Genomic DNA, 14837 nt, shown 5'->3' on the forward strand with positions numbered 1-14837 from the left:
ATGTTTATTTATTTATGATTGTTGAAACTCTCATGCTTCACTTAAAATTTTCACAATCACAATGATAAAAGTTAAAAAAAAAAACATATAATATATTAATTGATAGGAAATTTGGTCACATGCACAATGATTATTATATATTAGGTGATTTCAATTTTTAACTTTGAATTAAATTTGATATTTCCTTATATTTAGTTTTTATTTTGAATTTTATTTAATCACATCTTTCCTTTATTCAGTGATTTATTTAAAAAAAATAGATTTAAAGTTAATTAAAGGTAATATTATAACTTGACAAAATAATAATTAAGTAAAAAAATAACTACAGGATTATTTTTAGAATTTTGAAAAAAATATATAGATGCCACATCATTAGTAAACTATAGGAAGTTAAGGGTAATGACCATTAGTAAATTGTAGATCAAGTTAAAGATTAGATTAATAATTTAAAAAATTACTGGGAATAAATTATATGAAATAAATTAGGGGCGAAGCTTCGCCTATATTAATAATATAAAAGCTCCCCTGATGTAGTCGTAGTGGGTGCAAGCTGCACTGGATGAACCTTGATCCAAAACAAAAAAGTATAGGAAACCGTAATTATCCAAAAACAAAAATCTCATTTCTCAATTTGTTTTTCTTTCTATTTTTTTTTTTTTTTGGGTAAATAATTTGTCTTTCTTTCCACCGTAAAATACAAAAGGCACGTAAAGTTTTTAAATCATTAGAAGGATAGGGGCGTAAAGTGAGAAGATATAAAAGATTTCCACGTGGATCTACGCATTGTGTTCATCTGACGTGGCAATTCCGCAGAACATGGCAACGCTGAAAAAGCTACGCGGCGCCGAATAAGCGTGAGGTAACGGTTCGGACAACCTCAGCTCCAATATGCTCCGACCCGACCCGACCTGAACTAGCATCGAAGGGGATTTCTTTCCATTGTTAAAAAACTTTAAATTCATGCTGACAGGTTGGAATTTGCAGATTTAGAAGGTTCGAACGATCTTTTTCGTACCAAAAAAGGACAATAGTAATAATATATTCATATTTAATTCCGAATATTCAAATATTTGGGCTGACGACCGGATTGAAAACCTAGAAACCAGCAAATCCCTTTCACACGCGGCCAGCGCGTTTGTATTGTAATAACGAGTAAGGCTGGCCGCGTAGAAGTAGCGGTTACTGAAAGAAGTAATCGACAGTGCCTCCACAAAAAGCCGCTACAGTTCACAAGCAAAACACTCCTTCACTCGTCAATCGTCGTCTCAAATATCAGTCTGTGAGTGATTATGTAAAATCTTGGAACCAGGAAGATTTCTGTGTCTGGTCAATCAAATCTCTCATCCATCCATGGCTTCAATTGGGGTTTTCTCGTGTTTCTTGTTCTGCATTGCTGCAATGCTCAGCTTCTCTTTCGCCGCAGATCCCTTTGTTTCCTATGACTGGACAGTTTCTTACGCAAAAGCTTCACCACTGGGTGTTGAGCAGCAGGTTTTCTTCTTCAATCTCTCTTTTTAATACATTTCTCGGCTCCTTCACTCCTATCTAATCTGTGGTTTGAAGCTTTTCTGGTTTATACTTTTCTGCGATTCGTTGACAGTTGTGTTTTTGTCTATTTGAAACTGCAGGTGATCGCGATCAACGGGCAGTTTCCAGGTCCTACTATTAACGTGACTACCAATAACAATGTTGTGGTTAATGTGATGAACAACTTGGATGAAGAAATCCTCTATACTTGGTAAAAAGATTCAACTCTGTCTTCTTTGTTTCTTTCGGTTATGCTTTGGGTGTTGTACTGGCGATACAAGTGTAAGAACAACCCTTCTTTTGTACAGGGATGGCATTCAACATCGCCGTAATTCTTGGCAAGATGGTGTTCTCGGTACTAATTGTCCTATCCCTAAGGATCATAATTGGACTTATCAGTTTCAGGTTAAAGATCAAATCGGAAGCTTCTTCTACTTCCCTTCTCTCAATTTTCAAAGAGCAGCGGGAGGTTATGGTGGTATAATTATAAATAACCGTCCCGTAGTTTCCATTCCATTTTCCACTCCTGATGGAGATATCACCATCTTGATTGGTGACTGGTACACTCGAAACCACCCGGTTAGTCTTCTTGTTTGCTCCGTGGTCGCCTGTCTCTGCGAATGTTGTTCTTGGAACCTTGATTCAAGGCCGTGAGATGATGCTCTGTTTCTATTTTTGGGTTGCAGGATTTGAGGACGACCCTTGATGCGGGAAAGACACTTGGCATGCCGGATGGAGTTCTCATCAACGGGAAGGGTCCTTATAGATACAACACCACCCTTGTTCCGGAAGGAATTGAATATGAAACCATCGAAGTCCACCCAGGTATATATTCATGAGACAATTTTAGGACATTTGGTCTCTGAATTTTCCACATTTTAGCTTTACTGATTATTCATTCATCATAAGACAATGTTAGGATATTTGTCTTGCTAAAAGAAAAGTTAAGATTTTTGGGCTCTGAGTTTTTCACAATGTAGCCAATTTTGTGAGGCATTGATCAGCCATTCAATAATTTGTGAGGCATCTTGAATGGACCATGAATTCAGAAAATAAAATTTTGTTTTTGATGAATTATTATCAGTTAGCATAAGCCGATGAATATCTTCATGGAGGGTTAATTTTCGGTTGCCAGACTTAATGAAGCAAACATCTTGTTTTTTATTTTTATCAGTCAGTTCTTTTAGATCTCATACCATCTACTATTCACCCAAGGATATACCTCTGTTCTACTTCTAAATACTGAAATTTGTATCTGATCTGTCATTAATGTTTGACATATACATATAATTTTTAAAACCATTGTATATTTTTAATCAATTAATATAATTGCCAGTTTTCTACCAAAGAGGTGAAGTATTAGATGGTTAAAATTGAGCAACATATGTTCTATTTTTATTTACTAATAATAATTCGAGGTCAACACATTATTTTTCATATTTGAGAAGTTTCTCTACTTGACATGGTCTGTGTTTGCCCTTTTGTGTCACATTGAAGCTGTTCTTGATACTACCTCTACTCAGATTGCGAAGTACTCTAATTAACAATGCTTTGATCTTGAGACAGGAAAAACTTACCGTATTCGGGTCCATAATGTTGGAATCTCAACTAGTTTAAACTTCAGGATCCAAAACCATAACCTGCTTCTTGTAGAGACAGAAGGTTCATATACAACGCAACAAAACTATTCTAGCCTGGATATTCATGTCGGACAGTCTTATTCTTTCTTGGTTACAATGGACCAGAATGCAAGTACGGATTATTACATTGTTGCAAGTGCTAGGTTTGTGAATGAATCTCTTTGGCAAAGAGTCACAGGTGTTGCCATCTTGCACTACACAAATTCTAAGGGTAAAGCCAGTGGTCCTCTACCCGATCCACCAAATGATGTTTATGACAAGAGCTTCTCAATGAACCAGGCAAAATCCATCAGGTTTGTGCAGTTTATCTCTTTGAAATTCATCTTCTTATTTTCATTTCTCGTTTGGAATGAATGGGTTCCCTTTGCACGAAGAAAATTAAATCTTCCAAGAAGTTTATATATGTTGTATTAGCATGAATTCTGATTTTTGTTTCTGAAAACTTCAGGTGGAATGTTTCCGCCAGTGGTGCACGTCCTAATCCTCAGGGATCTTATAGATATGGTTCAATTAATGTGACTGATTCATATTTTCTGAAGAACACTCCAGCTATGACGATAAAGGGAAAACGCCGGGCACTACTTAGTGGGATCTCATACGTTAATCCCACCACACCAATCAGGCTTGCAGATGATCATAATTTGACAGGAGTATACAAGCTTGATTTTCCCAAAAAGCCTCTTAATGGAACACCCAAAATGGAAGCATCAGTGATTAATGCTACATATAAGGGATTTATAGAGATAGTATTACAAAACAATGATACAACAGTCCAGAGCTTTCACTTGAATGGTTATGCATTTTTTGTGGTTGGGTAAGCAAACCTTTCTCCTTAATGCCACTGATATTTATGAGTTTATGATTCGTTGTGCTGGTGTTCAGAGTTAGATTTGTTCATCTGGTTGCAGGATGGATTATGGGGAATGGACAGAGAACAACAGGGGTTCATACAATAAATGGGATGCAGTTGCTCGGTCAACAGTACAGGTATTCCATGGTTTTCTAGCTTGTTCTTTTGTTGATTCATCAGAACTCTCATTGAGCTTATTTCTTGCAGGACCTATTCTAAGTTACAATAAAAATGACGACAGTAAATCATGAAACATTAAACTGTTATATTAATGTGAAAGCATATTTTGGATGTGAAGTGTTTTACAAGTTCTCATACAAATATATATATTTTTTTGTAGGTTTTCCCAGGGGCATGGACAGCTATTTTAGTCTCGCTTGATAATGTTGGGGTTTGGAATTTGAGAACAGAAAACCTTGATTCATGGTATCTTGGTCAAGAAACTTATCTGCGTATTGTCAATCCAGAAAAGACCAACAAGACTGAAATGTCCAAGCCAGAAAATGTCTTATATTGTGGTCAACTATCGAAATTGCAGTAGGAATTCAATCTCTTCTTCACCAATTGTTCTCCATTTTTCATAATGTTTGTTATTTGTGCAACAGAATGGGAACTAACCTCCATTAAAATTTTCAGGCGAAAAAATGCAGCATCATCAATCAGAGGAGGAAGATCAAAGCTGCACTTCATATTAGAGATGTTCCTTCTTTTTGCTGTTTTCATTTTCAGCTAAGCAGCTCTTCATGTTGAAGTTCTCTGATGGTTATGGTATTGTGATGGATTTTCTTGTTCCTGTTGCTTGTGGGAAGCATCCCTGGTTGGGGTGATTCTGTGTGTCCTTTGTGCAGAAAGTCCTGTCAATGTTAAAATTTTCTCTGTAGTGATTTTACTGACCTGTTTGTTTTTAGGTCATTACACCCCAGTCACTTGTAATTCTGGATGATATTGGGGACATTTCATTCTTTTCCATCTTAATTTTATGTACTGATCATGAAGTCCCAAATCTTGATACCATCTGATTCGCCATTGATTCCCTTTCCAGAGAAACAAATGTAAATGTGCGTTTAAAAATTTTCATTGGTGGTTTCATTGATTCCCTTCAGCACATACAAATCGACACATGGAGAACTTGGGCTGTTATTTAGTGTTAAATGGAAATTGTTATTATATTATCGTTCATACTTTGAGAGTTGACTTCTTTTCAAAATGGTGCGTTTGCAACATTTTGTGACAAGAAGTACCAACAATTTGTCTACCCCACGATGGAATAGTGGTGCTGGATTCTTGGATGTCATCCTCAGTTTTCTTATGAGTCATTTTGATCATGGCTAGCTCAATATGGATGCTTCTTAAATTAGCCTTTGCGTTTGATCCTGTTGTTGAGGTTTTTCAGATGGAGAGAGGTTGATTTCTCCATTGTTTATCTGAAGAATGTCATGAGCAAAGCTCTAAATCCTGGTAAAATTCGGGATTCACAGTGATTCCAGGCTTCCGGATTGGGCGAACTGTCAGCATTCAAAGTGCAGAGCAAGTGTTCCCCAATCTGCCCTGCTTTTGGGCTTTGCATTTCATTTTGCTTTCTGTGAAGAGTTACATTCATTTGTTAACAATTCTCATGGATTCCAGAGCTTAGAACCTGAAATCTGCAGGAGGGCGCCTCTGGCAAGAAAGAAATATTGAACATTGAGATACCGCAGTATAAAAGAACTTTGGCTCTTCTCACCAAGCCATTGCACTGAAAATCACTTTGTTCTGCAAATACCTGGGTCAATCTTCTCCGCTGATGATGATTTCATTCGGATTTCCACATACATCTTTCAATTGATCCGAGGTGAGACTCATGTAAAACTGGTTGTAAAGCATAGTTTCTCGATCTTATCTTTTGTATTTAATTCCAACTGTTATTCTAAAGTGTCAATATAAGTTATGGGTTCAGTTGAGTATCCAGTGAAGGGATGCTTATGGAAATCAACTCTACCTTGTGTATCTGAATCAATAGGCTGTGGCAGTGTCAATATTGATCACAAGCTTGAGCTATAGTGTCACAGTTCTTGGAGTAAAGCGTGGAGAAAAGGATGTATTAGAAAAGAGGAGGGAAGTTCAGAGAGGGGAAGTTAGCAGAAGATTGAGAAATCAGAAATAGTACTTCAATTCATTCATACCCATCTCTCTGCATTCACTTCCATTTAAAGAATTCTAGAGCTTGTAGTTTTTTACATCAGATCTGATCGTAGGCAATCACGTCCCTCCATAGCTAACAACCTGAGAGTATTCTAGAAGGCATAATCCTTCATAAAGGAGGGAAGCTTGCTTGGTCGATTGGATCTACATGGCGGGACAGGTGGAGTTATGGTGGTAAGTTTTTGGCTTTTGTTGGGAAGCTGATGTGTAACATTCCCTTCCCCATCAAAATCAACCTTGTCCACAAGGTTGAAGTCAGTGAACTGTTGCTGAAAGGCACGGAGTGCGACCCATGTAGCATCCTCTAAAGGAAGTCCTTCCCACTGAACAAACAGCTGGGTGATAGGCTTCCCTATTGCAAGCACCTGGTGTGTTTGGAGAATGGAGATTGGGCGGAGCTCTTTTGGGGGTAATTGCAGTGCGGAAGCAAATGGAGATGGATCTCCCATATAGGGTTTGAGGACTGAAACATGGAAAACAGGGTGAATATATGATCCTTCAGGTAAGGCGATTTTATAAGCTACTTTCCCAATTCTCTCCGTAATCTGGTAAGGTCCATAATAGCTCTGGCCAAGCTTAGTGTTGAGACGATGGGTAACAGATGATTGACAATATGGTTTTAGGCGTACAAAACCCAATCATCTACCTAGTATTCTTTATCATGCTAGCATTTATTAGTCTGCTCCTTCATGTGAGCTTGAGCTCTGCCCAAACTAGCTTTCAAATTGGTCAAAATTTCTTTGCGGCTCTGTAACTCATCTTCAACAATAGTGTTGGTGGTGGAGTGCGGTATGTATCTACTCAGTGTTGGAGGGGGTCTACTGTATAACACCTGATAAAGGATGGTGTTAATGGTAGAATGGTAAGCAATGTTATACCATAGCTCAGCCCATCCCAAGAACTTGTTCCACTTCTGTGGTGCGTCAGAAACAAATTGGCAGAGATACATTTCAAGAGTTCGGTTGAACATCTTTGTTTGACCGTCGGTTTGGGGGTGGTAGGCGGTACTATATGCCAAGGTGGTGCCTTGAAGACAATGAAGCTCCTTCCAGAAGTGGCTGACGAAAATAGTCTCTATTGCTAACAATTGAACAAGGAATTCCATGGTGTCGCACCACATTAGAGGTGAAGGTCTCAGTGATGTGCGCACTTGTAAATCCAGTAGGAAGATAGATAAAATGTGCATACTTAGACAGATGATCAATCACACTCGTTTTGGGACTGATGATGGCTGAAGTAGATTTGAGTAGGGGACTTGAATTGCTGGCATATTTGGCATTCAACGACGTAGTGTTGGACCTCCTTTGCTGGTCCTACCCACCATACATTAGCAGTAAGGCATTTTAACGTGCGCATATAACTTTCGTGGCCGCCCATTGGTGAGTCATGGCATTCCTTAAGAAACTTGTGGTGTAGACTAGAAGTTATAGGAAGGAGAATCCTTACTTGATACAAAATGATGCCATTGCGATCCTCATAATCTTGGTGGTCATCAATGTGGAGCTGAAGGCCCTCTCTTATGCGTTTGAATTCTTTGGAATCCTTTGTTTCTGCCTTAAGAGTCTCAAAAAAATGGGTGATGGAGAAATTATTGCGAAGGTATATAGATGAGGCCTTCGAGACAGAGCATCAGCTCCCTAGTTGTGTTTCCCTAGTTAGTATTGAATTTCAAATTAAATCCGAGCAGTTTGCTGATCCAATACTGTTGCTCTGACATTTGGATTATTTGATCGGTGAGTTCGTGAAGGCTTCGATGGTCAGTTCTGATGATAAACTTGTTCTCAAGTAAATATTGCCTCCATTTGGTTATTGCTTGTGTAATAGCAAACATTTCTCGTGCATATGTAGAAGCCGCCTGTAATCTTGGTGTCAATTTGTGACTATGATACGCAATTGGGCGGCCTTGCTGAGATAAGATTGCCCCAATTCCTCCGCTAGAGGCGTCGGTCTCTACCACGAATGGTTGAGAAAAATCTGGAAGCTTTAGCAGTGGTGCTTGTATCAGGCTCATCTGTAAGCGACGAAAAGCATGCTCGGCTGCCTCGGTCCAAATAAATTCTCCTTTTTGAAGGAGATGAGTTAACGCTAAGGTGATTTGGCCATAGCCTTTGATAAATCTGCAATAATACCCCAATATTAAACCCATAAACCCTCTTACTTCTTTTTGATTTTTGAGAATTGGCCAAGCTGAAACTACAATTACTTTTGCTTGATCGAAAGAGAGCCCCTTTCCAGAAACAACATGCCCCAAACGTTCAATCTCAATTTTACCAAAAGAACACTTCTCATTTTTGCATAGAGTTGATGTTGTCGTAGGGTCTCAAGTGCAAGGTGAAGATGTTGCAGTTGTTTTTCCCAATTTGTGTTGTATATTAGTAGATCATCAAAGAAGACAAGCACACATCGACGCAGGTAAGGGAGAAAGATTTGATTCATGGCTGCTTGGAATGTTGAATGTGCGTTAGTGAGTCCGAAGGGCATTTTACGAGGAATTTGTAATGTCCGTCGTGTGTACGAAAGGTGGTCTTTTCTACTTCTTCCGGTCTTACATGAATTTGGTGGTATCTTACAACGAAGGTCCATCTTTGAGAAGAAATAGGTGCCATAAAGCTCATCGAATAGTTCATCGACAGTAGGTATAGGAAAGCGATCTCTGATTGTTATGGTGTTGAGCGTGCGGTAATCCACATAGAATTTCTAGGTCCCATCTTTTTTTTTTTAACGAGCAACATTATGAAGAGAAAGGACTAATGCTTGGTCTTATTATGCCGCTGCTTAACATTCTGATGACTTGTCATTCGATTTCCTCTTTCTAAAGTGAGGATAACGATGTGGGTGAACGTTCATCGGTTAGTCCCCTTTCTGTAAATGGATCACATGATTGTTGGCCCATTCTGGTGGAAGTCCTGTTGGTTCTTTAAAAACTTCAGAATATAGGTCTAGTAATGCTTGCAGGTCCAATTGATTTGTGGGCATTATGGGCCGACTATTTGAGACCAGCTCCAATCGTAATAGGATGGAGCAAAAACCCAATTGATTTGTGGGCATTATGGGCCGAACAAGCGTTGCACAACCCATGGTATTGTAATTGTATTGGAACGTGCTTTGTGGCCCCATGTAACAGGATCGTTCGATCTATATCTTGGAATTGCAAGGTCATCTGACGATAATAAAAAATGATGGGCCCGAGTTCTGCCATCCACTGCACCCCTATTATGACATTTACTCCTGATACAAGCAACACATGCATCAAGATTAGTGGTGTAATTTTGTAATTTGATGGGAATCCCTCACACTAACCCTTCGCACGCTAATTTGTTTCCATCACCAATCAATACTAAAATGCTGCGTGCTGGTTCCACCGTTAGATCTTGGTGTTTTGCCACTTCACTTCTAATGAAATTATGAGTGCTGCCCCTGTCAACGAGCACTTGAACGGGTTGACCCTCAATGAAACCTGTTAAGTGTAATGTGGTTGTAGAATCAACGCCCATGAGAGAAAACATCTCTTGGCCTGGCTGGTACACTTAGTTTGGCTTGCCCCGTCATACCAGGTTGATGTGATTCCATGGTTCCTTTTGTTTCATTGTCTTCTTCATACTCAAGTAGGAAGAGCTGTTTGTTTTTACATCGGTGCCCTGTAGTGTATTTTCCTCGCAGATGTAACATAAGCCTTTTGTCTAGTTGAGCCTTTATCTCTGCAAGAGTTAATTTCTTATAAGGTACACTGATAGGTGGTGCCGGTAGTGTTGGGATTTTTGGCAAGTTGGTTGTTGATGATGGCAAGAAGGATGGAGTGATTCTGGTTGCCAAGGGTGTGGGTCACATGAAATTCTTCTTAGTCTCACTGATTTTTTGTTCTTGTATTCAAGCTAGCATCATTGCATCCATTAGCTCTGTTGGTCTGAACGCCTTGACTTTGCTGCAGATTTTAGATTTGAGATTGGAGATGAAACAAATGACTAGGAAGTAGACTGGTAAACTGTCTATCGATTTTCAAGAGCTTCAAACTGAGCTTGATAGTCGGTGACAATATTTGTCTGCATCAGTTTGGATAAAGAAGCACTTGGATCTTCAAAATTTGTCGGTCCGAAGTGGATCTCAAGTGAAGGCTAACTAGGTAGAAAAGAGTTTCATCTTGCTCACCCATTGGAAACACTGGAGAGCTATTCCTTCCATATGAATTGATGCCAGATTGAGCATTGTTGATCCTTTGATATCCCATGGATATCAATTAACTTATTGGCGCGAAAAATCCTTTCGATTGGATCTGTTCCATCAAATTTCGGAAAATCTACTCCTGCTGATCTCGCCTGGATAGAATTGGAACTATTGGAGGTTCCTGGAGACGATCCTAAGATCCCTTTGTTATTTGAAGTTGGAGATCCCAACAAATTTCTTCCATCCATGGCTGTTAATTTAGTCGTTATCTCAGCTAACATAACGTGTTGCTCAGCCAGCGTGTTTCGCTGTTCTGCTATAGCTTCCTAGAGGGAACCACTCTTACTAGCATGGTCGGTAGATGCTGAACTCAGCTGTTAGCAGTAATTCTTCAGCTTGTCAACCTCTGGTTCCTTCAGCCATAGGCATCCGGTAGGTTGGACCAAATGTTACATTCTTTGAGTAAAGTGTGGAGAAAAGGATGAATTAGAAAAGAGGAAGGAAGTTAGCAGAAGATTGAAAAATCAGAAATAGGACTTCAATTCATTCATACCCATCTCTCTGCATTCACTTACATTTAAAGACTTCTAGACCTTGTGGTTTGTTATATCAGATCTGATCATAGGCAATCATGTCCCTCCATAGCTAACAACCTGAGAGTATTCTAGAAGGCATAATCCTTCATAAAGGCGGGAAGCTTGCTTGGTCGATTGGATCAACGTGGGGGGACAGGTGGAGCTATGGTGGTAAGTTGCTGGCTTTCGTTGGGAAGCTGACGTGTAACATATAGATACAAAACTAGGTTGGCAGCTGATCTGTTCTTGACTACTTTGGTGAAGAACTGGTCCATAACTTTCTGTTATTTTTGAAGTAGATAATTTGCATTGAGCATCTAGCATCGTGAACAAATAACTTTAATTGATGATAAAATTTTGGGTTTCATGATGAGCATTTTGGCGTTGGATGTGAAATTGCTTGCCATGTAAAGGAGGAGGAGTTGAGGTTGCATAGCTTGTATTTTTCTGTATTTTTTTTCTTTCTAGGTATATATCCACGGGAGGGAACACAATGAAGAAGCAACCTGATCAGGTGGTAAGAATTCGTGCATAATTGTGTTGCCCTAGTGGATGCTTTGGTCAGGATCAAAGGGTATTTTGGTGGCTTCCATTGCATTCTTTTAGGCATGCTTTTCCTAGCAATAATTTAGATGGTGCAATATATTCATGAGAAATTTTTTTTTCCAGAAAGTTTAGATATGTTTTCGTTGTCCTTCAATTCAAGTACATTTCCAATTTGTGAACAGTGTTAGCTAGCATTGATCAAAGCTTATCTTTTAACCCAATTAACTTACGATTGCCAAGGTGACCAAGTTGAGAGCAATGGTTAGAGGTTTGGGTTTGCCCCACCCTCTCCCCCATTGCCTTTCTTACCTGGGCATTGTGATTTTTGAACATCTTCAGATTTTTTTAACACTATTGTGCAATAAAATCCTGTTGCTTGTGTTGCTTTGTAGCTACAGATTTGATGCATGGGGGTAGCATTAGCATCTGAAAATCCATTGCTATAGGTTTGTCGCCAAAAATCCTCAGCTATACATCCATGGCTATAGAGTATGCTTCACCTATGGTTTTTTCTCTATAGCTGCAGAATTAATTAGTGACCTCACGTCAAACAATGGATAAAAAACTGCAAGTAATTTGTAGCTATAGGCTGTTGCAATTGCATTCTTTTACCTTCTATTACAGAAAATAGTCATAAACCCGCTTTTGTTGTAGTAATTGTTTTTGTCCAGTTCTCCTTATATTTGTTACCATCACTATATATTAGATCCTACATACCCAGCACAGAGGACAATTATTTAACTTCTTCCTCTCATACAGTGTACACCAAAATTTGCTTAGGTAATGAACCTAATTGTTAGATGGTTTTGATAAACTTAATACTTCAACACACCTAATTCTTGGGGAGTACTGTTCAATTCTTAATTAAGTTTTCTGAAGATCAAGAAGGAACAAGCACGTTAAGTTCATAGAAGTATTTTCATGTTATGCCATTTTTATCTTCATGATACTTTTTTTTTTTTTTTGGTTCAAAGGGGCTTTATTAAGCCAGGGGATGAGATATTAATATGCCTCAGCGAGAGTCGAATCCATGACCTCTTCACTAAGAGGTGTTGGTTTCAACTAGTAGAACAGTTCTGCATTGGCATCTCCATGATACTTTTATCATATTTAACAATATCTGCAAAATATTTGCATGATGTATGACTGATACTTGTTGTTCATAAATTCATCAAGGATAACGAGCCGGCCTCAAACCATGGTTGACTCGGAGTACATAGGACCAAGGGGCTACACTAGAGTGCCTCCAGAGGTTATCACCCGACTAATGGGTTAAATCCGTAAAACCCGATCCCTTTTGGTCAAGCAAGGGTCCATAGGAAGGGAAGTCAAGAATCCAGCTAGAGCAGAAGTGGTCGAGGATATCTTTTGTGCACAACGCCAGCTGGATCCCACAAAGCAAACTTTGCCCCTAAGGAAACCCTTTAATAATCGTACCTATTAGTAGAGATGGTGAGGTGACATTCTCTTCAATCTTTCTTGGGAAGGTGCAAAGTTGTCAAGTTTGGCCTTGGCTATAGTGCTTATTCTAGTCTTTAATAGGACACAATGAAGCTTCCATTCTTGTGACCAAGGTTTAAAGTATCCCACGATACTATATGATACTAGCAGATACGTATCCATATTTGACCCAAGTGATACGATACATTTCGATATGTCTCTCTATTGAACTACGGTAAAATACATTATCCAGAGCGATACAATAGTCGATATGGGGACAATAAGTCTCTTAAAAGACCTGACCGATACGATATTCGATACCGATACTTTAAACCTTGCTTGTGACCTGGCACCCCCAGTAATGGATCTACACCAGGTGAACAATCCAACGGTTACGAAGAGTCAGGTTTCACTATAAATGCCCCAAATGGTAATGCTCGTTTACTCCCATAACTATCTCTTAGATTTTTAGCTCATGCAGTTCTAAACCCATCTCTAGGGTGTTGCTATACTCAAATTTGACTTGACCTTCAAAGGCAGCTATCCAACCACCCGAGTCAGCCCGTACTCAGCCTTCTTTTTGGACAGGAAAGCAAGTTCAACCGGATTCAAGTGTGGTTTGTTCAAGGTGTCAAATTTGGGCGCAACAATTTGCGTCAAATGCTTAAACTTGTTTGAAGATTGACCTGCTTTGACATATTTTGGTGGTGACTTGAATGACCAGTTTTCTAAGATCTATAATGCTAACATAGGGTATGAAATGGTTTGACTTGGTCGACCTATTTATTCCGTTGGTGTGATGCACCGCATCTAATTATATTATTATTCTAATACTGCGTTGGTATGCCCCAATATTATGGTTAATTAAATAATTAGTGTCATTTGGACTGGATCAAAATGCATTTATGTCCATCGGTCTTTCATATGGAGGAATTAGACTGAACTCAAGACGGGAAATGACCAGCATATCTACTCCTAGAGGTACTAGGAAGTCAACCTCGACATAGACTCCATAGGTGGACCCCCCAAGGTGGGCCCACAATTTGCTGACTAAGACCCATTGAGATTTTATTGTATAAATGATATTATGTATATATCAAAATGCCTTCGGTGAGAAAGCGTTGCAGGGGAGGTGAATTGGTGAAGTGAAGTTTATGAAATAAAAATAATAAGAGAGAGAGAGAGAGAGAGAGAGAGAGAGAGAGAGAGAGAGAGAGAGAGAGAGAGAGAGAGAGAAGGAGGCCTTTGGTCACAAGGAGATGAATGGAAAAACAAGTGGTGACACTTAAAGGTTTGGGAGAGTAATTAGTGAGACTTAGAGGAATGGGAGAGCAAGTGGTGACGTTTAGAACAATGGAGAGCTTGTGGTGACACTAGTAAATAAATGTCACCAAAACTTATAAATAAAATAATAAATAAGTAACATAATAAAAAAATAAGTGAACTATAGGGATGAGGTGGTGGGAAAAAAAATGGTGAAGGAAGGAGGTGGTGGCACCTCCCACCACCCACCATCGTCTCATGCCTTCCCTACCACCAACATGGGTTAAATGAGAATAAATAAATCCAATATTTTACTTATAAAAATGGAATACGGGGGGAGGGGGTTTTAGCATGGAGAAAGAAAGAGAAGAGAGAGAAGAGAGAGAGAGAGAAAGAGAAGTAAATAGAGAGGGAAGAGAAGAATTCGTTTGGAAGAGAAAGAGAAAAATTGAGAGAGTGAGAGAAGAAGTTGTGGGCTGGAGAGAGAAAGAGAGTGAAGTGCGGAAGTGGTACAAGGATATCGAATCTTCCTTATTTTGGGAATTTCAGGGACTTGTTCATATCAAAGCAGACACCCAACAGGTAAAATTTCTCCAAGCTTAGACTGTTCGGAACTCATAGCTTCTTAATTTCCCTAGAAGTTCGACTGGCATA

At 39.1% G+C, this 14837-nt stretch overlaps 1 protein-coding gene across 1 annotated transcript; it reads left to right on the plus strand.

The window, feature by feature from the left end:
* The first annotated feature begins 1214 nt into the window (after positions 1–1214).
* LOC149029571 (monocopper oxidase-like protein SKU5) lies at positions 1215–4890 on the plus strand. The gene is made up of 9 exons (XM_089151013.1): positions 1215–1491; positions 1629–1738; positions 1836–2106; positions 2214–2352; positions 3094–3460; positions 3616–3981; positions 4076–4154; positions 4358–4554; positions 4654–4890. The coding sequence occupies exons 1-9, from the start codon at positions 1351–1353 to the stop codon at positions 4748–4750; spliced, it is 1767 nt and encodes a 588-aa protein (XP_089007139.1). The 5' UTR covers positions 1215–1350; the 3' UTR covers positions 4751–4890.
* The last annotated feature ends 9947 nt before the right edge of the window (positions 4891–14837 follow it).

The sequence above is a fragment of the Hakea prostrata genome, chromosome 1 (genome assembly GCF_041222555.1).
Source record: "Hakea prostrata isolate BN-2017 chromosome 1, UWA_Hpros_2, whole genome shotgun sequence".
Classification (NCBI taxonomy): Eukaryota; Viridiplantae; Streptophyta; class Magnoliopsida; order Proteales; family Proteaceae; genus Hakea; species Hakea prostrata.